Source organism: Guillardia theta (assembly GCF_000315625.1).
Source record: "Guillardia theta CCMP2712 unplaced genomic scaffold GUITHscaffold_96, whole genome shotgun sequence".
Classification (NCBI taxonomy): domain Eukaryota; class Cryptophyceae; order Pyrenomonadales; family Geminigeraceae; genus Guillardia; species Guillardia theta.
This window is the reverse complement of record NW_005434578.1, coordinates 153,018-174,984: the sequence shown is the minus strand read 5'-3', so window position 1 is coordinate 174,984 and position 21,967 is coordinate 153,018. Positions and strand designations below refer to the sequence as shown.

Sequence of the window (21,967 nt, the reverse complement as noted above, 5' to 3'; positions counted from 1 at the left end):
GGGGTCCTGTTTTTCCTTTGATCACCGAGGCGGCGGCACTGACTTGTTTTCGTCCGAGCATGGCCAAGGCGTGGATTGCCGCATCGCCGAGGAGCTGATGAGAGGAACGATGAAGGAGAGGTCGCCCTGAAGGTCGCTGCATGATATTGCTCCTGGATCGTGCTGACTTACTGCCTTGAAGGTCTATCTTCCTTACACATTCTTCCTTCGACGTCAACATCATCAGTTTCGTCATCTTGTTGGTTTTCACACGCGAACAGAGACATGGAGTTTGGCTTGCGCACCATCGCGCTGATTCTCTCTAAAGCCTCCTTGCTCGTTTTGGCTTTTGTGTTTGGGCAGATTGGCTTCGGGCACCTGTTCAAGGAGGACGGAAGTAAGTACCTGAAGAGAGAGCATACCGTTGCAAGTGAGATCTGGTGGATCCTTACATGCGTTCTGCAGATCTCAGTACGATGGGGTTCACCTTCAAGCCCAGATGGGAGGATTCGAAGGAGAGGCAACTTCTCCTGCGCCATTTTTGTGCTATCCTTGGTGCTTCCCACATCGCGAGGGCCTCTGCATGCGTGCTGTCAGCGTTCGTCGGAGGAAGCGCTGTCACCTGCTGCCTTTTGGCAGAGATCATCTTCCTCATCAACACGCTGTATGCGTTCGAAACGTTTCCTGCCGGCACAGGAGCCAAGGGGTCGCCCAAGAGAGGTCTGGATATGATGACCGTGCTACCACCATGTCTCACCTCTGGATGCTCAGGTCCCGGGAGTCTCATGCAGACGATGCTGGTGATAGCGACAGCAGGCATGGTTTGCAACCTCGTGTCTCTTTCTTGGAGGAGAACCTTGAAAGGAGCCAAGGAAAGCTAGCCGGGCAGTGAGCAGCTTGGGACGGCGGTCAGCTGGCAGCTGGTGTATTCTTTCTTTTTCAGTTACGAGCGAATCATTGGGGTTGGCTCTGCTAGATTTGCCTTTGAGAATGTGCTTCATGTTCTCTTTGTGCTTCTGTTTTATTATTAGAAAACCTCTATACCTACCTTAGCCCTGACTTACGGCGATGCAAGCTGTGACGGTAGGGCACAGCAGTGATGAGAGTTTGCAAATGCACGGGTTCAAAGCAGCGTCTCTATCATCCTGAAGTGTCATTCCCTTCAAGTTGATCGCATGGTACAAATCATTCACATGCAGGCTCATGAAACAACATGCACAGCATAACTTGTCTTCAGTTCAAGTTTCAAATTTCTAGTTCAGTCCACTCTGAATGATGGCTCCCTCCTTTCCCACTGCCTGTGTGCCCATGCTGCATTTGCATGTTTTCAAGAAGACTTGTACATTCTAGGTGCTGCTTTATCGTCCTGAAATCCATTCATCCTCCCCTATTCCTGTTCGCTTGATCAATCCAAGGGCGTTTGCACCTTCGCCCTCGTTTCACCTTGAGATAGAACATGCGGGGACAATTCTGATATGTTTCTACATGAAGCATGGATGAGAAAACAAACAAATGACAATAGAACAACTGCAGTACTTCTATCCTTGCACTTGCGAAATTGCCTGATTTCGAATTTTTCACAGTCACGTTCAGTCCCGCGATCAGCAGCAACTCCTCTGCCAATCTTTGACCCATGACTGACATGCAAGCATCTCCTACTTCCTCCGAACTATCACATGCCGTCCCTCTCTCCGCCTTTCCTTCCTCTTCCGACCCCTCAGCCCAAACCGATGCCTCCACGCTCATTTCGGTTTTTGAAACATGAAGGTGGTGGGGTAGGGGTGATCAGCTGTAGCATTCTAACCCTTACCACTGCCCTTTGTACCCGTGGTCTCAACAGAAAAAGTATGGGCAAATACAGGGGTTATCAAATTTTAAGGTGGGTAAGGGTACAGTTGTACACGATTGGCATGGGGTAGGTAGTTGAAGAGCAGGCGGGAAATGCGAGATGGGACGAATGCGGAGCCATGCAAGGACGCGACGAAGAGAAGGAGGAGAGAGGCGCGTGATCAGACGATGAGCAGTCGATGCGAGCAGACGATGGACAGACGATGATGAGAGCAGTGTGAGGGCGTGACGAGCAGTATATGAGAGCTGGCAGCGGACAGCGTTACCAACTTTGAGTTGCGTGCTTCACCCGCCCTGGTGTACACTGATGAGCTCCTGAGCAAGGGATAACAGTGGGCAACGATGGAGGAAGTGGCTCCTGAAGGAGCTGCCAGGAGCAGGCGAAGAGCTCTGCAGAAAGCATTCGACATGGCGGCAGAGACGAATGAACCAGAGTCGTCTCCACCTGAGGAAGAGAGGAAGGGGAGGAGGAGGCACAGGAGAGCAGATGCTGCGAAGGAGGAGAAGGTGGAGAAGGTGGAGAAGGAGGAGAAGGAGAAGGAGGAGAAGAAGGAGGAGAAGGAGGAGACCAGTGGAGCTGACCCCGCGAAGGGAAGGCGCAGGCGCCGTCAAAGGAGCAGGGAAGCCTCAGTCGAGAGCCAGCGGGAGCCGCACAGCGAGGAGGAAGCAGAAGCAGCGAGCAGAGTTGCATCAGCCGATAGCAAAGTCTCGGAGGAGAGCAAGACCTCCAACGGGCATGCGAAAGTGAAGAAGCACACGTCCTTCCGACCGGAACCGTTGGAGATCCCGACCACGACCCATAGCCATGAGATCTCTCCCGCAGACGAGGGCTCTCCGCGCACCAACGGCAACGAGGGAGGAAGATCAGCGCACGACAAGCAAGACAAGAGGTCGGAGGAGCGGACATCCGAGCAAGCAAGAGGCAGCACTCAGCACGAGAAGATCGTACAGATCGTTGTGGAAGGTACTGACGAGCTGAAACCCATGATCTACCTTAAGCACCCGGTCGTGCGCATTTCACTCCTTGACGCCAACGATGGCAACCCAGTGAAGAAATCTCGGAGCGACAGGAATGCAGTTCAGCAGCATGAGAACGCGACTGACTGCCCGCAGACGCCGATGCGGACGTCCTCAGGAAGAGCCCAGGAGTCAGAGCAGCAGCACATGACGGCGAAGGGCTTCGATCGCGTGCTCCCCATCCTCACTCAGCCGTTCGACTTGTCTCAGTGCCTGGTAGAGGGGAAGACGCTCAAGTGCGAGTGGCAGGAGCCGATCGTCTTCAACGAGAACATCGAGTACTTCCTGGGGGAAAACCATGTCATCATGTTCGAACTGATGGACTTCGTGCACAGCGGGAGTGAAGTGAGCGGCAGTGTCAGGGCGGACAACAAGAAGCCCATCTCAAAGGATAGCTTCTGGCAGCATATCGCCTGGTCGTTCATCCGGCCGAATCAGGGGAGCAACGGCTGTATCAAGCTTGAGAGGACTCTGAGACTTCAGCTGTACAAGTACAGGAAGTTTTGGTTCTGGGAAAAGAAATCTTTGAAGTCGGACAATCTTGCGTTCCAGCAATGGAAGTCGAGAGAGCGGAGGTGCAATTGGGTACCGTACAAGAGCACGTTGTACGTGAGCATTTCGGGGATCCCCCTCCCTGAGAGCTCCTATGTCCAGCTGCGGCCCACCATGCCGTGGGAAAAGGAGAAGGGGGAGGACAACTTCGACTTCAAGGAGGAGAGCGAGAACGTCGGGAAGGAGTCGAAGAGGACCTCCATGTATGATCAGAGCATGGAGAGAGCACGGCTCGGGTCCCGATGGATCGGTGCGAGTGGCATGTGGTGCCGGGTACCCAACAGTGTGATGCACAAGTTTGACTCCGACTACCGAGGAGGATACGCCCTCTCCTTCTCGGGCCTTGGGACATACCTGGCGTGTGCGGTAGGGGGGCGGCAGTACTACAACATCCGCATCTTCAACGTTGCCAACGGGATCCTGACAAAGACTTTGAAAGGGCACCATGAGATAGTCTACGACATCGTCTGGAGTGAACATGAGTTCTTGAGCGAGAAGATCGAGGTCGGAGATGTGAAGAGCTCAGGGAGCGAGGGCCCTGCAGACAGCCAGGACGAGGCGAGTCCCCTGATCCTGACGGCATCCGCAGACACCACTGCCAAGGTCTGGAGCTTCGAGTCGGAGTCGGTGATCGCTACCTGTCACCACCCCTCCTACGTCTACTGCGCCAGGTTCTGTCCGGGGCCCGACGGGAGCAAGGGAGGGACTGAGAAGGAAAAGTCTATCCAGTCAACTTCGTACGTAGTCACGGGCTGTTTCGACAAGAACATCCGCCTGTGGGACGTGAGACGGGAGTCCCTTGACGCCGACGGGTCAGCTCAGGTTCTGCAGATCATCGCCGGCCACTCCTCCCACGTGAACGCCCTGCACGTGCATCCTGTCAAGTCGCAGATGGTGAGTGGGGACGCGACGGGGCGGCTGGTCGTCTGGTCGCTGGTGAACCACTCCTTCGACGTGGTACGAGACATCACGGAGCCAGAGATGTCGTCGGCTGTCAACTGCATCAGGATGGACAGCGCAGGAAAGAAAATATTCGTGCTTGCTCGTGACAACTCCCTGCGCCTTATCGATACGGACCGGTGGGCTATCACCCAGCGGTTTGCGGGGGTCACCTGCTCCACCCAGTCGATCAAGTTTGACCTGAGCCCCGACGGCAAATACCTCATGTCCGGGTCGGAAGATGGTCAGATCATGGTGTGGAATGTTGATACAGGAGAGCAGGTAGGAGATTCTCTTGGTTTCTTATGGCTGCTTCCCTTAACCTGCACTTCCTCCCTCCCCTTGCCCTGACGTTTCCTCCTTCGCCTGCGCCATCCTTGTCCTGTGCATGACGCTAGCAATTCTTGCAAGGATACATAGCTGCCTCTACACCATCTCCCTCCTCCCTCCTCCCCCCTCCCCCCTCCCCCCTCCTCCATCTCACTCTGCCGCAGGACACTTCCCTCGCGTCTCACAATATGCACCGAGTGCAAGGAGTCTGCACGGACGTGGCATGGAACCCAACAGACAGGATAATTGCAGCGTGTTGCTTCAGCCGCAGGCACCCCATCCTCGTCTACAGGTACGAGAAGGAGGCAGACGCGCACGCGAGCGAGGAGATGCCCGACGACGAGCTGCGGGAGGTGCTGGAGGGGAAGTTCAACGGGCTTGCGGAGGCGTTTGCGAAGCTGGATCAGAGTGGGGATGGGAAACTTCAGGTTGATGGATGTTTGACTGAGCTGTTGCCCATCGTTTCCTTCCTTCCTTGGCTCCTCCGTCTTATCCTCCTTTCCCTTTTCTACCTTCATTCTCCGTCCTCCACTGCCTTTGCCTTGACTATCCCAGCTGTCTCCTGTGCTGCTGCTGATCCTTGTTGGCAGTTCGAAGAATTTCGAGATGGAGTCAGACAGATGGAGCTTGATCTCACAGAGGTGAAACGCTGCTCCTGCTCCTGCTCCTGCTCCTGCTCCTGCTCCTGCTCCTGCTCCTGCTCCTGCTCCTGCTCCTGCTCCTGCTCCTGCTCCTGCTCCTGCTCCTGCTCCTCTCTCTTGCTATCTCCTTCCCTTGTTGTTCCTTTCTCGCTCCTCACCATCTCGCTCCGTCAGGCTCAGATTCTCCGCATCTTCAAGACGGCAGCCGGGTCGGATGATGAAATCAGTGTGGACGAGTTTGTTCGCCGCTACGCTCCTGCTGGGACCCTGGAAGCGATCAAGACAGCCAATGCAGTAAAGAGAGCAAAACAGGTTATGATGATGGTGATGGTGATGGTGATGGTGATAATGATGGTGATTGTATTAATGGAGATGATTGTAATTCATGTCGACGGGAGTAATGATGATGATGTTGACACGATACGGCAGAAACGAGCTACAATGGGAGGCGTACAGAGCACACCCAAGACAGCAGCGCTCCTGAGGTAAACCAACCGCCTGCCTCGATGTCTCTTCTGACTGAATTTCAGCCTCTTTGACGACTGAGCATGTAACAACACAAGTGAAATTCGCATGTCAAGTAACGAATAATAATCAATGCATATCTGTCCCCATACTCTTTCCTCCTCCTTTTCCTCCTCCTCCTCCTCCTCCTCCTCCTTTCCCTCCTCCTCAAAAGTCCGGGGTCTCACTAGGAGGAGGAGGAAGCACAATCGCCCAATCTGTCCCGTCCCCGAACTGCAGCTCCCCTCCTGCTTCCACAGCGACCCCTGCTGCCGCCTCCTCTTTCCCCTCCTTCCCGCCCCCGCTCGCCCTCCTCTTCGCCATAGCCGACGGCTCGCTCGTCGCTGGGTCCAGGATGACGATATCGTTCCTCACCGTGTTGAGCGCGAACCTCCGCTCCTCCTCGTACGCGTACTCGCAGCTCATCGCCTCCCCGTAGCCCAGCCGCGTCTGCAGCTGCGTGAGGGAGGACGGCAAGGCAAGGAGACAGCAGACCTGTGCGCAGATAGCGAGGATGTTGCGGATGATGGCGAGAGGAGAGACGTCGTTGGTGGCGCAGATCTTCAGGTACAACTCCTCCTCCTCTGTCCCCACTGCCATCTGCGGAGCACTAGTGAACAGAGGACGTGGGAAGGATCAAGAGGAAAGGTGGGCAGGTGAAGAGGAGGATGAAAATGTGGAGGGAGAGACGAGCTTGGGGTAGAGGGAGGCAGATGCAGAGCAGGAGGGAAGATTTGCTGTAGGGTAAGGAATAAGAGAATCAGGAGGGGGAGCAGGAGCAGGAGCAGGAGCAGGAGCAGGAGCAGGAGCAGGAGCAGGAGCAGGAGCAGGAGCAGGAGCAGGAGCAGTATGCGGAGGAGATGTTGCCTGCGTCAGCATGACATGCCGGACGTTCATGGCGAGGAGGTAGAGAGCATGGCGATGGTGACGAGCCCATTGCTCATCATCTACGATCTCGTTGCCGTTAGGAGGAGAAGAGAGAGGGTACTCCCTCCCTCCCTCCTTTCCTCCCCCGTAGATGACGCAGTGCGACGGCCTGACGTCAACACGGAACGGAAGCGACACGGACAGATACTTGGCGATGAGGACAGTGAGCCGCGAGAGCTGCAGCGACAAGACAAGTCAGAAGAAGAGATTGGAATCAGGGGTGAGGAGGGAGAGAGGGAGAGAGGGGGAAGAGTGAGAGAGAAGGGGGGACGTGGAGGAGAGCGAGATAGAGAGGAGAGGAGATTAACAACGGCTACAGTGAGCAGATCTACCATCAAATCATGGTCTCTTTACCTGCGCCATCGCGTTGCACTCGGCGTCGTTTCTCTTCCTATTGAGTGAGTGCATGTACCTCGGACAAGGCAGCCCCTGGATCTCCGCGCAAGTGCTCGTGACTTTGACCTTGATTGAGGTCAGAAGAGTAGGAGGAGGAGGAGGAGGTAGAGGAGGAGGAGGAGGTAGAGGAGGAGGAGGAGAAGGAGGAGGAAGAGGAGGAGAGAGGAAACAAGAAGTAGTAGAAGAAGATTGGGATGATAGATACGACTATGATGCAAGATGGCAACGCAGATTGAAATATGATGACAATGACAATGACAATGATACAAGTTCACACCTGAAAAAGCTTCACCACTTCATGTACCTTCTGCGCCCTCTGCATGGCCAACTCCGAGACCTTCTCAGCCAGCAAGCCGTGAAGTCTCCTCTCAGTCGAGAACAGCACGTTCTCCAAGATGTGGTCGTGCTTCTGAGAGAGCGTCATCCAGGCTTGCTCCAACCTCCTCTGAGCTTCAAGCTGCTGAAACCTCAGGTCTGCCGCATCGATCCGCCCCTCAAAGATCTGATCGCGGATAGAGGAGCAGCGGTCCTGCAGTATCGCTGCTCCTGTCAGTGACCTTGTTGCCTGGGGTCGACTCCTGTCACTCTTGTCTCTCCTCTCGATCTCACCCGCCAGCTTCTCCCTCGCCCTCGCAGCTCGTTGTGATACCTCCTTGACATGACCTCTCAGCTCCTGCAGCACCTTTGGGAGGCAGAGCTTGCAGTGCCTTTGCTGCCTCGTACTGACATGTCTTTCACACACCAGGCAGGTAGAATCATAACTGTCGTTTCTTCTCTGCATGCCCTTGGCGGTTGACCGCTTGCTTTCCGTCATGCTTCGACGTTGAACAGGGAGACCAATGCTTGCTAATCAGACCACCATGATGTATCTACAAGCATGCAGCTCCTTGCTAGAGCTCGAGCTTCTCGTACAACGCCTGCTGCAACTCGTTTAGCAATTCATTGATCACCAAAGAAGGTAAATAGACAAACAGAAACCATCACAGAGGCCCAAAGGGTATAGTACGATGGATGGATGGATGGATGGATGGATGGATGGATGGATGGATGGATGGATGGATGGATGGATGGATGGATGGATGGATAGTGGGTGGGTGGATGGAGAGAGAGAGAATGAGGGGTCCGCAGGAGGAACAAGAGTAGAAGCAGGAGCAGAGTGCCAGGAGCAGGAGCAGGATCAGAGTGCCAGGAGCAGGAGCAGGAGCAGGAGCAGGAGCAGGAGCAGGAGCAGGAGCAGGAGCAGGAGCAGGAGCAGGAGCAGGAGCAGGAGCAGGAGCAGGAGCAGAGGGTCAGGGTCAGGGTCAGGGTCAGGGTCAGGGGTAGGAGCAGGAGCAGGAGCAGGAGCCATGGCTGGGCTAGCGCTTGTTCGCCATCGGGACAAACGAGTTTCATTTGCTCAACTTTCATTGCTCAACTCTGAAAGTTTCAAACTTTCAAACTTTCAAACTTTCGCAGTATCATATTGGGCTTCAAGTTTGGCCCGGTCCCTCATACAGTTCAATTACCCTCATCCCCACCATGTTCCAAGTGACGAAAATAGCTCTGAGCGCCATGGGCGGAGGAGTGAAGTAGGAGGGGAGGGGGAGAGCATGAGAGCGAGGAGAAGGAGCTGAAATCCAAGAAAGCGCTTCTTTCTTGTCCTCCAACTTGGGTTGTGTAGACTGGGGATCTGAGGAAGAGCTTGTCAGCTGACTGTGATGGAGAAGAATTGAATTTGCAAGGGAACATGGACGTAGAGTTGCAAAGTGTAGAGCAGGTAGCGCCAGTGCAGCGCAGGAGGAGGGAAAGTTCCAGATCCTTTCGTATCATAGCTGTGGCATGCTCGTGTCTGCTGATCTGCGTGTTGGCGACCCTTCAAAATGGGAACAAGGCCGACCTCAGCCTGCGCATGGAATCAAATCTGTATGAAAGGGGGACAGCGATGCAGCTTCTCGAGTCTCTGCTGTCTAACTCTACCGACAACAGCACAGCAACAGCGAACTATACTGTCTCCTCCACAGAAGATTTTGGGAAGAGCTCGGACGGCTGTCCACTCCCTCCCAAATTTCGTACCTACTATGTCAACCAGCTGTTCTGGACCTGGTCTCATACCCTAGAGGTGTCTGGAGTGAAAGTGGACGAGGATGGCAAGGAGAGCGTCGTTCCTCTTGGCCTTGTCAGGTCTCAACCTTTCAGCTTCGCAAGCGAGCAAACATGGCAGGACAACGACGGGAAACTCGTGGCTTCTAGCCATCAGGACGCCATCACTACTGTCACCAACATTTACGTGCAGGACTGCGCTAAGGAGGACATTGCGACCATCTCGGAGCAGATCGCCGCGTCGAGCTCGGCGATCTCCCAGTACACCATCCAGAACAAGGAGGGCGACATAGTCGCCATATCCACCATGAGCCGGAACTTCGGGACAGAGGTGGACATCAACGATCAGTCGACGGGGAAGAGATTCGTTACAATATCCAAGGGATGGGGACAGCTGACTGATGCCTGGTCGGCAACGTTTAGGAAGGGGATGCCGGAGACGCTGGCTAATGAGCCGCGAGTGATCGTGATGCTGCTGGCCGCCGCGAGCTCCGCTGGGTCCATGGGTCTTGGAGGGCCCCTGAGTATCCTCCTTAACCCTCTATGGATCCTGCTCCTGTGCTGCTGCTGCTGTGCATGCTGTACTGCGTTCGCAAGGTGAGAGGAGGGAGGAGAGAGGAGGGAGAGGTCTTGAGTGACGAGAGCCGGACCATCAGGGCAAGGGAGGGCAGGGATTACGAAGAGATTCCTCCAGGAGGAGGGCCGTTCTTCGGACAAGGATATTCAACAGGTTTGAGGAGGGAGGCAGAAGGGGAGGAGTGAGATGCTGATGCTGAGGGTGAACAGGATACGGGAATGCTGGAGGAACGTTTGGGGGGACTCAGTATGTCTAAAAGTGTAGAGGAAAGTGCGTGTTGGCCCTTGTGATTTAGCAGAGCGACGAGGTTGGGATGCCGGGGACAGCCAGGATGGTAGCGTATCATGCTGAGTTGTTGGCGGTGCGAGCGACCTGTCGGGTCGATGTCTAATGCTGAGAATACAAGAGGATGGAGCAACAGGTCGGCTAGCACCTCCTGCCTCTCACTTGGACCTGAGGCTCGCCATGGCTTTCCTTACGCGCAAGAGGGTCTCTCGCAGCTGCTGGATCTGTGCTGAGCTTTCCTCCAACTCCCGGATCACTTCGTTCCTGGTGGGAATCCTCCTAGGAACAGCAGCAGGGGCAGGAGGCTGATGGGCAACAACTGGTTTGGAAGCAGCAGAGGCGACAGGGGCAGACGAGACTGCAGGCACCACAGGCTGTGATCTTTTGATGTACAATTGCGAGCCCGAGCTTGCAGCCCTATGAGCCTGTGTAGAAAGTGAGAGTGCGGAGCAGGCGCAGGAGCAGGAGCAGGAGCAGGAGCAGGAGCAGGAGCAGGAGCAGGAGCAGGAGCAGGAGCAGGAGCAGGAGCAGGAGCAGGAGCAGGAGCAGGAGCAGGAGCAGACCTCGTCCTTCACGTTCTTTTTCAACCATCCAGCTGAGTTGAATCCCTCACACTCAGAGAGAGCATCGCACATCTCCTTCATGAGCTCAACCTGCCGCAGTGAGTTACGGACCTGGCTCCCCGCTCTTCGCTCCTCCTGCTCCTGCTCCTCCCTGCCTGCCCGTGCCTCCCATTTCTTCGCCAGGTACACAGGGCCCTCGTTCTGCTGCATACTACCCTCGCCCGTCTCCTGGTTCACCTTTCCTACCCCATCCTTCCCTCCCCTCCCCTCCCCTTACCCGCATCTTCTTGTCGCTGGTCAGGTCAACCTTGTACAAGTCCCCCCCTTCCGAGTCCACATCCTCGTACACCGCGTACCCTCCCCCCGAGCTAGACCCCAGCTGAGCTCGGCGCGCCTCCTCCCTGCCAGCAAATCAGCAGGAGCCTGGAGGGAGGTGGCGATGACCTTGCAAGGTGGTTGAAGATGGCCGGATACATACTGTGAAACTAGAGAGAGTAGTGAGCTGAAGGATGAGGTAGAGGGAGGAGCGGGGGAAGAGAAGAAGGAGCAAGTTCGAGGGGAGGGCTTGGAAGAGGGAAGAGGGGAGTAGGAGGGAACACGGAAGAAGGGGGAAGGAGGGGAGAAGGAGGAGGGAGGAGGTAGGAGGCAACTCGAACCTGGTCTAGAACGTTGTCTAGTTGTGTGTTGTCAGGATTGAACTGCTCGAAACAGTTTGCCAAATCTCCAGGTTTCCCTAGCTATCAATCAGCTTCCCCCCCACCCCCGCACCTCCCTTCCCCCCTCCAAGGGGAGTCGATCTTTCTTTGGCGTCACTAACCGTAGAGCTCGAAGGTCATCGAGTACTCTACTCCTCGTTTCCCTGCCATGTAGTCCGCAATGGTCCCATCGGCGGTGTAGTCGTTCATGTCGTAAACGATCCCAAGGCCGCTGAAGAAACCTCTCGTAGACGCCCTGCCCCTCACTCAGCCCTCGTGCTCGTGCTCGTGCTCGTGCTCGTGCTCGTGCTCCTCTCCTCTTTCTCCTGCTCCTGCTGCTGCACCTCCTCCTTCCTAAGTCTTTCCCGCGTGGCTGTGCCTCCTCCACCACCTCTGTTTGTTTCCCTTCCTTTTCTATTGCATCCTCGTACTCACTAGCGCCCTACACACCATCCTCCATCATCGATTTCTCCTCTCTTCATATCCTTTTCTTTCACTCACCAGATTTTCACCGCAAGCGAGAGCTCGTCCCGAGTGTTCGAGTGAGTTCGTTTTGAAAGCTTGGACTGAACGACAACAAATCGTTGGAACACAATCTTCGTGCATCACCATCCCCTTCTAATGCCATCCTCCTCCTCCTCCTCCTCCTTTCTCCCCTCCTCCTCCTCCTCCTTTCTCCTCCTTTCTCTTCCTCCTCCTCTTCCTCCTCCTCCTCCTCCTCCTCCTCCTCCTTCTCTCTTCCTTCCTCTCCCTCCCCTCCCTCCAACACCTTCGTATCGCTGTATGGGACGAACACAAACTGAGCGCCAGTATGCATGGAGAGATAAGATTGAATCTGAAGGACAAGAGAACGAGACACAGTCAGACCTCCGTTCCCCTCGCACATTCCTCCGGTACTCCTTCCTCCACCTCCATCCTCCGGTACTCCTTCCTCCACCTCCATCTCTGCTCTTCTCTCTCCTTCCATGCTTTTCTCCTCCATCTCCCTCCTCCCCCATCTCATCGTTTGCTGTATAACCTTAAACTCTTCAGCAGCATCCCTCACAAACCTGGCAGGATGCAACAAGTCAGTCCATACAAAATAACCGCCCCATCCCCCCCTCTCCCCTTCCTCTATCCTTTATCCTCCTCCTCCTCCTCTCCTCCCCCTTGCTTCTCTACCCTTCTCCTCCTCCTCCTCCTCCTCCTCCTTCTCCTCCTCCTCCTCCTCCTCCTCCTCCTCTATCCTGCTGCTCCTCCTCCTCCTGCTCCTCCTCTTCCTCACAACCTGGACTCTGGCTCGCTGAATGGTTGGACTCCTCGAAATTCCTCGTTCTTCGGGTCGGCGCTACTCCCCTTTCCGCCCCATCTGCTCGTGATACATCAGATGTGAAACCGATACCCTCCAGCTCCCATCCTCTTATATCCACCTGCTGTTACATTCCCTCCCCGCCCCTCTCTGTCTGTTTCTCCTTCTCTTCTTCCAGTTCCTCTTCACTCCCTTGCTTCCTCTGATCTCTTCCTCTTCCTGCTCTTCCTGCCCCTGCTGCCCCTGCTGCCCCTGCTGCTCTTTCTTCTGTTCTTCTGTTCCTTTCCTCCTCTTATGTCCTCCTCTCCTCTCCTCTCTTCCTCCTCCACATCCTCAGCACTCACTCCCAATCAAAATTCCGATTCACGTCAACTCCGTTCGACATTCCCCGCCAGCACCTTGACAAGCCAAGTCAACTCTACTACAACCACCAAGAACATTCCACCAATCCTTCTTCGTCTCCAGGTAGTTTCTGCCGTCAGGATTGACCATTCCTATGAGATAAACTTCTACTTCCCCTGCTCACACCACCCGTGAGCTTCATCGGCAGGATTGGAGAAAAGATTATCAAAGACCAAGAATTTTCGAAATCTCCTCCTTCTTTTCTGACAACCCACTGCAAAACTCGTTGACGAGCCTGCAAACATGATCACTGCTCTCCGATTCATAGCTGTTTGCTCAAACTTACTTGAAGAAGCTCTCAACAGGGAGGAACTCTCTCGCATGCTCGCCGAACGTGATGAGCACCCGATGCCTCCTGGTGCACATTGCTTTCATCTTCGTCATCACTTCGATCCTCTTTATCTCCATCATGTTCATCACAGTCACAAAGACGATAATCATCACTCTGCCATATCTACTATAATCCTCACGACCAAGATCCTCTTCCTCCTCCGCCTCCTCGTCGTTATCATCTTCACTATCAATGCAATTGTCATCGTCATCGTCATCGTCATCGTCATCGTCATCACAATCGTCATCACAATCGTCATCGTCATCACAATCGTCATGTTCATCATCATCATCATCGTCATCGTTGCCAATCGCATGCAGGTCAGGCGGCGTACTCTTCGTTCTTTGTGTTCTTCTCTCTCGAGTAGTCCGTCATCTTGAGCAAATGCAGCTCCCTCCCCTCCCTCGACCTCCCTTCCTTGATTATCTTGATGCAAGTTGGATACTTGTTAGGAAGCAACGCCACGTCTCTGCAAGGAGCTGTCAAGATGCGATCCAACGGTCTCACCGTACCTCAAGTATGTTTCCACGGAGTGGTACACGTTGTAGTCGGGGTAATACGTTTTCTTCTCCCCTTCACTCCCATCGGCGCACTGTCAGAGTCATTCAGGGCTGCGGGGTCGATAGAGCAGGACGAGAACCTGGGGAGCGAAGAGGACGAGGAAGAAGAACAGCATGAGAGAGATATTGTGCATGTTGAGGATCGCAGGAAAGAATGTTCTCGAAGCCAACTCCCAACCGCTCTGGCACATCCAAACGCTCAACGGCCCCCCCTTGCACCCTACCGCTCTGGGCGCTTAAGAGGGATCCGAGCCAGGGACATGCCTCCGTTTGACCCACTAGGACAGGGAGTTTCTCTCCCTAGCAAGATCCTCTTCCTATGTCTCCTCTTCCTCTTGTTCCTCACCTCCTCCCCCTCCTCTTCCGCTCTCCTCCTTCCCTAAAGTTCACACCCGGCGGTGCTGCATAGTCATCTCCCGAAAAATGCGTAAAACAAAAAAATAATAACAAAAAAAAAAGCATTGTTGCGATTTGGAAGCGTGATCGTGATAGTTCGAACAGCGATATTGAAGTCAGACATCATAATCAGAGTCGAAACCACAAGCATGTGCAGTATCGTGCATGATTGTGAGAGTATGAAAGTGCTTTCTCATCAGCTTGAAGCATTATCCTTGCACGACCGATTATCGATTTCGTCGCAGCCATGGCAGTCTTTCCGAACAAGGAAAGAGTTGTGATGCATGCTAGTCTACATGTTCTGTCATGAGCTTGCGAATGGCAGGCACTTCGCCGTTCTACCCACCACCAGGCACTCGATGGTACGGCGGCAGACTGCGAGTCAAGAAGAGGAGATGGCCAGGAAACCAACCCTCCCTTCCGTTCTCCCAGGTACAACTTACATCAACTCATATACGACACAACACAAAACTTTTTATAGAAAACTTTGAGAGGTTCAGTTGCTTCGACGAGAGCTTTCCTTTAAGAAATACTTCTGCGCATGCGATCTAACCTGCAGCTCTGTTCGCGTCCCAACCACGCACGCAATGGCTTGAGCAATCCCCGGACCAAGCCCCACAAAAACTCTGCCCTCTCCGTCTCCTGATCGTGAAAGCTCCGCATACGGGCAGAACCTTGCAACTCCCTCCAAAAAACGATTATGCTCCTCCTTGCTCCAACGCATCTGAACGCTCCCTTGGATCTTGGCCTGACGCTTCTTTTGCCTGCGATATTTTGGGACGTTGTCCAGCAAGGGCTCGGGGTGGATTTGAACGGGCGACTGACTCTGAGCAGACGAGCAGTCGCTGTTGTCGTATTGCCTCTCCGCACACTCGTCCTTGGCCATCAGGTACATATCATTCGAAGAAGCCTCGTCGTCCTCCCAGCGCAGCAGAAGCCCCAGGTCTACTTGCGGCGCAAACTCAAAGCAGGATGCAGGGAGCTGGCAGTGCTGGTGGCTCTCTGAAGGAAAGATGGACTCGATAGCGTCCTCGAGGTCGAGCACAGAAGCATGGCATTGTGCCATAGCTCTGTGCCGCGAAACTAGCGGAGGTTCCTATTAAGGAGCGTTTCACGCGTGGCCCAGAGGTCCAGATTCCCAGAACCTGTTTGAAATATATTTCAAATATACATATTTTTAAATGTGAAATTGTCACGATCGTGTCACGGTCTTTTCCGCCCGAGCCTGTCGTTTACATTGGTTGGTATAGGAAGGGTTAGATATTTTCTGAATACCATCATATGTATTGCGGCATAGAATGGAGCTTGGGCTAGGCACATTTACGGTCCGGTCAGTACCCCACCCCCTGATTCTATCGGTGGGCCCCTGTGGGGGTGCAACTGCCCTGCTGACAAACTCGACCACAACGGTTCAAAAACTGGACCTTTGGGAATAAAATTCTCTTTTATGCCATTGGTCCAGATTATTTCAAATTTATTGAGTAAAATTAGTACCACGGGATCTGGGAATCTGGACCTCTGGGCCACGCGTGAAACTCTCCTAAAGCTCCGAGCTGACCGGAGGAAAAACGATAACTCTTCTTTTGGCCGTTGATGTCCGAAACCGCAACGAAAAGATTTGTTTTCGCTCTGGTCAATAAAAAAATTATCCGCACTCCGTCGGGGCGATGCAGTTGTATGGGCCACGTGACATCAGTTACATTGACAGTTACAGCGGATCAGGGTTTGCGCGGCATATCAACGCTGCTCTCCCCAGGGTAACTAAAAGTTTATGGTACAAACACTCATTCCGATTCTCACGAACCTGAGGTAACGTGACTGTCACCTCGGTATGTTCGAAAGAGCCGGATAAACCCGATGATATCTCGAGGTGTACGAATCATTTCACTCAACCAGGTAGCTGCTGGCTCGGCGTCTGTCAACTTGTCAAGTTTTGACTGCTTTACTCCCGGAGTCCGGCGAGGGACACTTGTTGAAAACTTAACTTTGAGTAGTCTACTCAAAGTTAAGTTAAAAATGAGTAAAGCTGTGCTGGTTAAATGTTCATAAAGAAACATCCGGCGACCGTACATTATTGTTAAAACACACAGTACGGTGTGACTGGCCCGGCCCGGCCCGGCCCGGCCGTTCAAGTACGGTCAACCGAGTCACCGTCCGATACGGTCACAGAGTCGGCCCCCGGGCTAAGTAAGTTACTCAAAATTCGGCCCTGAGATATAGTACCGGCGTACTAAGTACTTGAACATCATCACGGCGGCCGCCCAGTGACCGTACGCCGCCGAGGACCGTGACGGCGAGTCACTGCGCGGCCGGCGGCAATCATGGCGCGGCAATCGGCCTCCCGGAGCCTAGGCGCTAGCCTCCGACGGTACTACCCGTACGGTCACGTACGGTAGCCGCTCCGGCCGGGCTCGGAGCCTGGCTGAGTGAGGCCTGGGCGGGCCGCCCTCAGCAGTGACGGTATTACTCGGTATCAGTATGGGCCGCCCGGCGTCACTGGCCGGGCACCGAGTCGGACGGTACGCCGCCGGACGGTACGGTCCGAACTTGGCAACGTAAACCGTTGATGAGTTGCGGCGCCGCCGTGACTCACTGCCACCGGCGGCGACCGTACGGCGGGCCCCGGCCGCGGCTGGCGGCCGGCGGCGCTCTCGGGCCCGGGGCTCCGAGGCCGCTCAGTCGGTCAGCCTGGGCTGCGGCCGCACTGACTCGAGTCCCGGAGCTGAGCCACGATATGATAGTCAGGCTCACCGTCAACTCACACTCAGTGCCGCGGAGACACAGTCCAATTCAGATCTGTGTCAGTACTACTCAGCCGCTGCACTTCGGACAACTTGCCAGTACGGTTATTGTTCAAATTAGTAGTGAGTCGGGAAGCTTGATCCGATGATGCCCCCGGGAGCCTCCGGGGCCGTTGACCGTTGCTGATGGGGCGGCCTGCTACTCTCGCCGCCGATTCCATGCGTAGAGAGGTAATAGCCGCCAAGCCGGAAGGAAACTCTGTCGCTCCTGTGCGAGTAGAGGGGATCGAACTTGGACACTGCGAGCATCAATCAATCAGTGGTGTCACGGCCCTCGAAGTAGCTCAAGCTCATCACTGCATCAGTACATGGGATCGCACGGAGATCTATAGAGACGCGCGTGTACTCGGTCGAGTTCGGCTCGCAGTAATGCACGCACTGATTGCCATAGAAACGGCAAACCTGAAGCCTCACAGTCACTGACATGTAGAGGGCTCGATGTGATCTCCCAAGAGTCTTCACCTCCCCGTACTTCAAGTCGAGGGAGTGAAAGTCCTCCTGCTAACATGTCAGCCCCGAGCTCTCACCCCGTGCACCTGCCGCTCGCTGCTCACCTTGCCTGGCTCCGACTCAACCCATAGACTGTTGGTTCCCCACACCCTGCAAGACACGGGGAACCACCAGTTGACCTTGGAGGAGCAGGCGGGTCAGCCGTGCTCGCAGCTGGGAAGCAGCTCATACCTCTGCTGGCTGATGATGGTACTCGCTGTCTGTGTGCCTCTTTCCAGGGACAAACGGAGAGGGGAAAACGACGCGGAGTGTTGGCTCCCTCTGGTATATGATAGTTTCATTGCCCATCCTGGGAGATATGAAGTCTCGAACGAATCGGTGCAGGAGATCATTGAATCTGCACAAACGATTCTCAACCATCATACAACATTTCAACACTGATCGATCATCATCAACATGGCAACACGGATCATCAACACACGACGAGCATGTCAAGAAAATTTACCAACCATGATCGAGCATAGCACGATGTATTATCATCGAACATATCAACACTGAGATGTGAGCTCTTCACCGCTTTGTCCGGGGGTCTTGTACGGTGCTATCCCTGCTCCAGAACGTCTTCCACTTTCTCAGGAAAGGGTTTGCTCTGCGGCCAGGGCCCCAACCTTGCTGGAACTCCTTGTCCCCAGCCTCCAGCAGGTGCAGCTTCGCCTCCTCAGTCTTGTGAAGTTCCTCAAGAGGCATTCCTTCCACCTCCAGGATAGACTGGATTACCTCTCTCCAGGGGTACTCCCGTACGTCGTACTCGAACGTCGCCTCTTCCTCCAGCCCAGTACCGATGAGCGGCCTTCTGCCGCCTCCTTCCCGCGCCGTCATGAGCGTTAGCAGTCAGCCATGTCCCAACCCCATAGAGCGCGCGCAAGTCCATCCACGCGCCCGCATCAGGCGCCGCACGCTGCCCTGCACCTGCCTTGCTGCCTGCCTTGCATGATGCCGCTGATCTGGTCAGCCATCATACCCGGACTGTTCAATCCATCATCGGTTGCAAACGGTTACATGAGGACCGAACGTTGAACCGTTGAACGGTTTGACAAGCGGGGGTTCGACGGCATGGCAGGGGAGGCGAGCGTGGCGGATCTCGAGCTGGTGCAGAGAGAGACGCGAGCGCTCGAGGCTGAGAACCACATGTAAGTCACTTGCTCCTCCCGTTGCTCCTGTCAGCCCACAGGCTGTACGGTATACGGGCCAGTACCGTACGGTATCCGATCTGTCACACCTCACCGTACTGGCCGGGGATTGGCCGCTCCAGTTCACGGCAGTACGGTACTGCCTTGGTGGCGAGCCGCGGCAGTGACGGCTGGCCACTTGTCAGTGACAGTGACTCAATGCCTGAGTCACCTGAGTGGACCATCACTGGCGCTGACTGACTTCTCATTTTCCTTATTTGTTGTAGGTTAATGCAGGTCATCGCTTCGCTGAATCTCACAGAGCCGGCTGGAAGGGTCGAGGTGGATGCGCCGACAACTGGCAAGCAGAAGAAGAAGGAGAAGGATGCCAGCGCAAGGGCAGTTCCTCTGTCGCTGACTATCAACGAGAAGCTGACACTGGCAAACGGAGTGTCGGACGAGCAGCGCAAGCAGCTCAATCAGATCCGGGCGAAGTTTGACAAGCTGGTCGACTCACTGCAGGCTCAGATAGACACCCAGGAAGAGATCATTACCAACACTATGATGGAGCAAATTCAGTTCAGGCAGAACTTTCTCAAGGATGGTTTGCCTGTGAATCAGAACAAACTGATAGCATACCTTGAGGTGAACCGTGCTCTCGGTCTCTTGCGATGGACATTGAAGGTTTGTGACAGGATACATTGAGGAGGAGAGACAACGAGCTAGACAAGTTGGAGACGAAGAATCGTGGTCTCAGAGCCACTTTGTCCAAGAGCGAGGAGGATCTCAAACACAAGGAGGAAGCCGGAGAGAGTTTGAAAAAGATTGGTAGGAGCCTTCCAACTGCTATTCCTTGCCGCTGACTTGCTGCCAAGATTTTGAACAGCTCCAGATCGAGAACAAACAGCTGCTAGAAAACATTGACCTAAGGAATGCTGAAGTATGTAGCAGCCAAACTCTTGTACTAGTAGCAGTCAAATGCGCAATGGATGGAGCTCGGACTTTGCAAATGCTGAAGGCTTGTTTTCTCCAGGCCCTTTCGCTGAAAGCTACTCTTGGACGAGCGCAATGGAGGCTGAATAAGATCAAGGAAGAGTTGTCGCAAACACAACAGGTCGATTGTTTTCACCACTCCCTACGATTGTCGTCTGTCGTATGTCGATGACAAGAGAATTGCAGTCAACGGATTGGCTGGTCAAGACCGAACAGACCAAGAAAGAGCAGATGGAAAACATTCGCACTGAGCTTGAACATGTCGAAACATTGACATGAATGCTTTATGAGATAGTTGACGCACATGAGCAGGTGCAATTGATGCTGGTGAAGGAGCAGAATGTGCAGAAGGTGATGCGATTTTGGGCTGTCTAGTCTGATCGGTATATGCAGACTCTACAGAAGCAGCTGGAGACATCGAACAATATTCCTCCTGTAATCGAGTACATCGCACAGGCTTGAATCCCCCTGGGGCTTCCACCCGATCCTCACCCATTCGTGTTTAGGGGGATCAGTTGATCAATCTGAAGAAGAAGATCGCGCTCTTGACAACGAAGATCTCTATCGGGGAGGTGAAAAAGCTCTTCGATCAGCTCGCAACTCATCCATCTGCATATCAGGGGCAGCTGAAACAAACGCGTCGAACTATCATGCGTCAGCAGAGTGAGTTGCCTTGTGTGTCCTCCCCAAACCTTCTCGTCCATCTGCCCTCCCCTCCATTGCTTCTCATGTCAACTTCTTTCTCTATCCCTTCCTTCTTGGAACCGATTCGTTTTCCCCGCCTATCCCTCAGCGCTGTAGATTTGAAACTTTTTGCTGATCACTAACAAGTTCGATGATAGCGAACAGCCAGACATTATGAGCACGGAGTGAATAAAACTTGGAGACCCTTTATCTGAATCTCAACTTCGCGCTTGATCTTCTTCTTTTGTACATGAAGGCTATCAAACTGATAAACGCTCGTTGATCCATACCATTAACTGCTTGACTTCATCTGAGCGCAGACTATGTTGCAGTCCAACAAAGGTTTTCCAGTCGATCTGCACGATGGTTACTCTTCTCATCGCTAACTCTCCTCCTCTTGAAGGGGAATGGGCACGGCCCACCTCGGCTCCAGCTGCTTGAATCCTCTTGACACTATCTTCTCCCCACTTGCAGGAGATCATATCATCATCCTCTCCATGCCACTGCACCAGCCTTCACACTCCATTTTGACAACTGCAAAGTCTCACCTGCAACATGGGCATAATCCTCCTCCCCGCAGCCTTGTGTGCTTCTATCATGCCCGGCACCACGGATCTCTCTGACAGAAAAGTCGAGAGAGCAAAGCAACCGGCCTAGAACCGTATCAGAGCCTCCTTGTCCTCCCCAAGCACACTCTTACTAGGCCAGAGCAAAGCTCGTCGTCTGAGATGGCAGTGAACAGCGCTTGTCCTCCTCCCATGGAGAAACCTCCCAGCACAATCCGAGACAGAGGGATTCCCGCGTCTACCTCGCTCTTGATGACATCCTTCACGAGCGCCGCCATCTCCTTCATCCCCGGCACGTCCTCCTTTCCTGTCGGGTCCAGCCGCAGGCGGTCGAACCAGACGCGCTGCATGCCGTAGGGCCCCAGCAGGGAGTAGGCTCGCAGGTGCGCGGTGGGGAAGATAACTTTAGTCCTCTCGAATCGAAACAAGTCTCCCTCCATCTCCAGCCACTCCTTGAGCCCCTGCCCCGAGTCCCCAGACCCGTGCAGCATGACGATGGTGGAGTCGTGGCTCCCCCCGAGGGGAGGCGTGACTGTCCCGACGTCCAGCGGCTTCGAGCTCATGGCGACGCTGGTCAGACCCCGCGACTCTTTCAATCCGACGCAGGCTGAGAATGCTCGGCGTCAGGAAACACGCAAGAGGTGCGGGCAGAGGCAGGGGAGTTGAGGTATAAAAATTCAAGAGAGCATCAGAATGGAGCTCAGTGTCAGCCCTCCGTAAATGCTTCCGAAACCCTTACACCTCATCCTCTGCCCTAGGATCCTTGTTTCTCACATATAAGAAAGCATCTTCTTTCTGTCTTTCCTATGAAACATTGTAGAAGGTGAAAGACAGCAGGAGTTCTTCATCAACCTTTCTCACTATGCAGCTCCGAACCGATCCTGCCTCTGCTGCCTGCTCCCTCTCCAAACTCTCGCATCATTGACCAGGGCCCAGTCCTCCCACACCTATTGATCCTGCTCCTTGTACCTCTTCCCCCCTGCAGCCTTCCTCCC

At 54.3% G+C, this 21,967-nt stretch overlaps 9 protein-coding genes across 9 annotated transcripts; 4 read left to right on the top strand and 5 right to left on the bottom strand.

The window, feature by feature from the left end:
- Positions 1 to 264: 264 nt before the first annotated feature.
- GUITHDRAFT_145073 (hypothetical protein) lies at positions 265 to 860 on the top strand (the record flags this gene model as incomplete). The annotated part of the gene is made up of 2 exons (XM_005824299.1): positions 265 to 409; positions 445 to 860. 2 exons carry the CDS (start codon positions 265 to 267, stop codon positions 858 to 860), a joined length of 561 nt encoding a protein of 186 aa, XP_005824356.1.
- Positions 861 to 2,353: 1,493 nt separating this feature from the next.
- Positions 2,354 to 5,914, top strand: GUITHDRAFT_97287 (hypothetical protein). Its single transcript, XM_005824298.1, has 10 exons — positions 2,354 to 2,904; positions 2,974 to 3,171; positions 3,223 to 3,344; positions 3,420 to 3,878; positions 3,960 to 4,617; positions 4,830 to 5,093; positions 5,256 to 5,306; positions 5,481 to 5,618; positions 5,736 to 5,791; positions 5,837 to 5,914. Exons 1-10 carry the CDS (start codon positions 2,812 to 2,814, stop codon positions 5,850 to 5,852), a joined length of 2,055 nt encoding a protein of 684 aa, XP_005824355.1. The 5' UTR covers positions 2,354 to 2,811; the 3' UTR covers positions 5,853 to 5,914.
- A 64-nt stretch (positions 5,915 to 5,978) lies between these two features.
- Positions 5,979 to 7,947, bottom strand: GUITHDRAFT_145071 (hypothetical protein; the record flags this gene model as incomplete). The annotated part of the gene is made up of 6 exons (XM_005824297.1): positions 5,979 to 6,260; positions 6,306 to 6,410; positions 6,693 to 6,914; positions 7,092 to 7,128; positions 7,150 to 7,199; positions 7,411 to 7,947. The coding sequence occupies 6 exons, from the start codon at positions 7,945 to 7,947 to the stop codon at positions 5,979 to 5,981; spliced, it is 1,233 nt and encodes a 410-aa protein (XP_005824354.1).
- A 912-nt stretch (positions 7,948 to 8,859) lies between these two features.
- On the top strand, positions 8,860 to 10,045 carry GUITHDRAFT_116486 (hypothetical protein; the record flags this gene model as incomplete). Its single annotated transcript, XM_005824296.1, has 2 exons — positions 8,860 to 9,718; positions 9,999 to 10,045. 2 exons carry the CDS (start codon positions 8,860 to 8,862, stop codon positions 10,043 to 10,045), a joined length of 906 nt encoding a protein of 301 aa, XP_005824353.1.
- Positions 10,046 to 10,232: 187 nt separating this feature from the next.
- GUITHDRAFT_116485 (hypothetical protein) lies at positions 10,233 to 14,104 on the bottom strand (the record flags this gene model as incomplete). The annotated part of the gene is made up of 17 exons (XM_005824295.1): positions 10,233 to 10,499; positions 10,638 to 10,727; positions 10,915 to 11,038; positions 11,082 to 11,122; positions 11,294 to 11,370; positions 11,455 to 11,588; positions 11,834 to 11,898; positions 12,102 to 12,167; positions 12,351 to 12,381; positions 12,600 to 12,680; positions 12,965 to 13,018; positions 13,066 to 13,138; positions 13,196 to 13,257; positions 13,309 to 13,704; positions 13,763 to 13,822; positions 13,866 to 13,945; positions 13,994 to 14,104. The coding sequence occupies 17 exons, from the start codon at positions 14,102 to 14,104 to the stop codon at positions 10,233 to 10,235; spliced, it is 1,812 nt and encodes a 603-aa protein (XP_005824352.1).
- A 701-nt stretch (positions 14,105 to 14,805) lies between these two features.
- Positions 14,806 to 15,375, bottom strand: GUITHDRAFT_116484 (hypothetical protein; the record flags this gene model as incomplete). Its single annotated transcript, XM_005824294.1, has 1 exon — positions 14,806 to 15,375. One exon carries the CDS (start codon positions 15,373 to 15,375, stop codon positions 14,806 to 14,808), a length of 570 nt encoding a protein of 189 aa, XP_005824351.1.
- A 1,792-nt stretch (positions 15,376 to 17,167) lies between these two features.
- GUITHDRAFT_145068 (hypothetical protein) lies at positions 17,168 to 18,439 on the bottom strand (the record flags this gene model as incomplete). Its single annotated transcript, XM_005824293.1, has 5 exons — positions 17,168 to 17,349; positions 17,419 to 17,608; positions 17,665 to 17,739; positions 17,792 to 17,957; positions 18,135 to 18,439. 5 exons carry the CDS (start codon positions 18,437 to 18,439, stop codon positions 17,168 to 17,170), a joined length of 918 nt encoding a protein of 305 aa, XP_005824350.1.
- Positions 18,440 to 18,550: 111 nt separating this feature from the next.
- Positions 18,551 to 20,184, top strand: GUITHDRAFT_116482 (hypothetical protein; the record flags this gene model as incomplete). The annotated part of the gene is made up of 9 exons (XM_005824292.1): positions 18,551 to 18,614; positions 18,681 to 18,750; positions 19,017 to 19,374; positions 19,425 to 19,557; positions 19,605 to 19,669; positions 19,763 to 19,843; positions 19,909 to 19,983; positions 20,035 to 20,073; positions 20,116 to 20,184. The coding sequence occupies 9 exons, from the start codon at positions 18,551 to 18,553 to the stop codon at positions 20,182 to 20,184; spliced, it is 954 nt and encodes a 317-aa protein (XP_005824349.1).
- A 482-nt stretch (positions 20,185 to 20,666) lies between these two features.
- GUITHDRAFT_78147 (hypothetical protein) lies at positions 20,667 to 21,535 on the bottom strand (the record flags this gene model as incomplete). Its single annotated transcript, XM_005824291.1, has 4 exons — positions 20,667 to 20,762; positions 20,829 to 20,909; positions 20,955 to 21,059; positions 21,107 to 21,535. The coding sequence occupies 4 exons, from the start codon at positions 21,533 to 21,535 to the stop codon at positions 20,667 to 20,669; spliced, it is 711 nt and encodes a 236-aa protein (XP_005824348.1).
- Between the last annotated feature and the right edge of the window lie 432 nt (positions 21,536 to 21,967).

Excerpts from the sequence above, each read along its gene's own strand:
- GUITHDRAFT_97287 (XM_005824298.1), top strand. The coding sequence starts at position 2,812 with ATGATCTACCTTAAGCACCCGGTCGTGCGCATTTCACTCCTTGACGCC. Across the intron at positions 2,905-2,973 it reads CTCGGAGCGACAGGAATGCA|GAGTCAGAGCAGCAGCACAT; the intron begins GTTCAGCAGCAT and ends GGAAGAGCCCAG. Across the intron at positions 5,619-5,735 it reads CAGTAAAGAGAGCAAAACAG|AAACGAGCTACAATGGGAGG; the intron begins GTTATGATGATG and ends ACGATACGGCAG.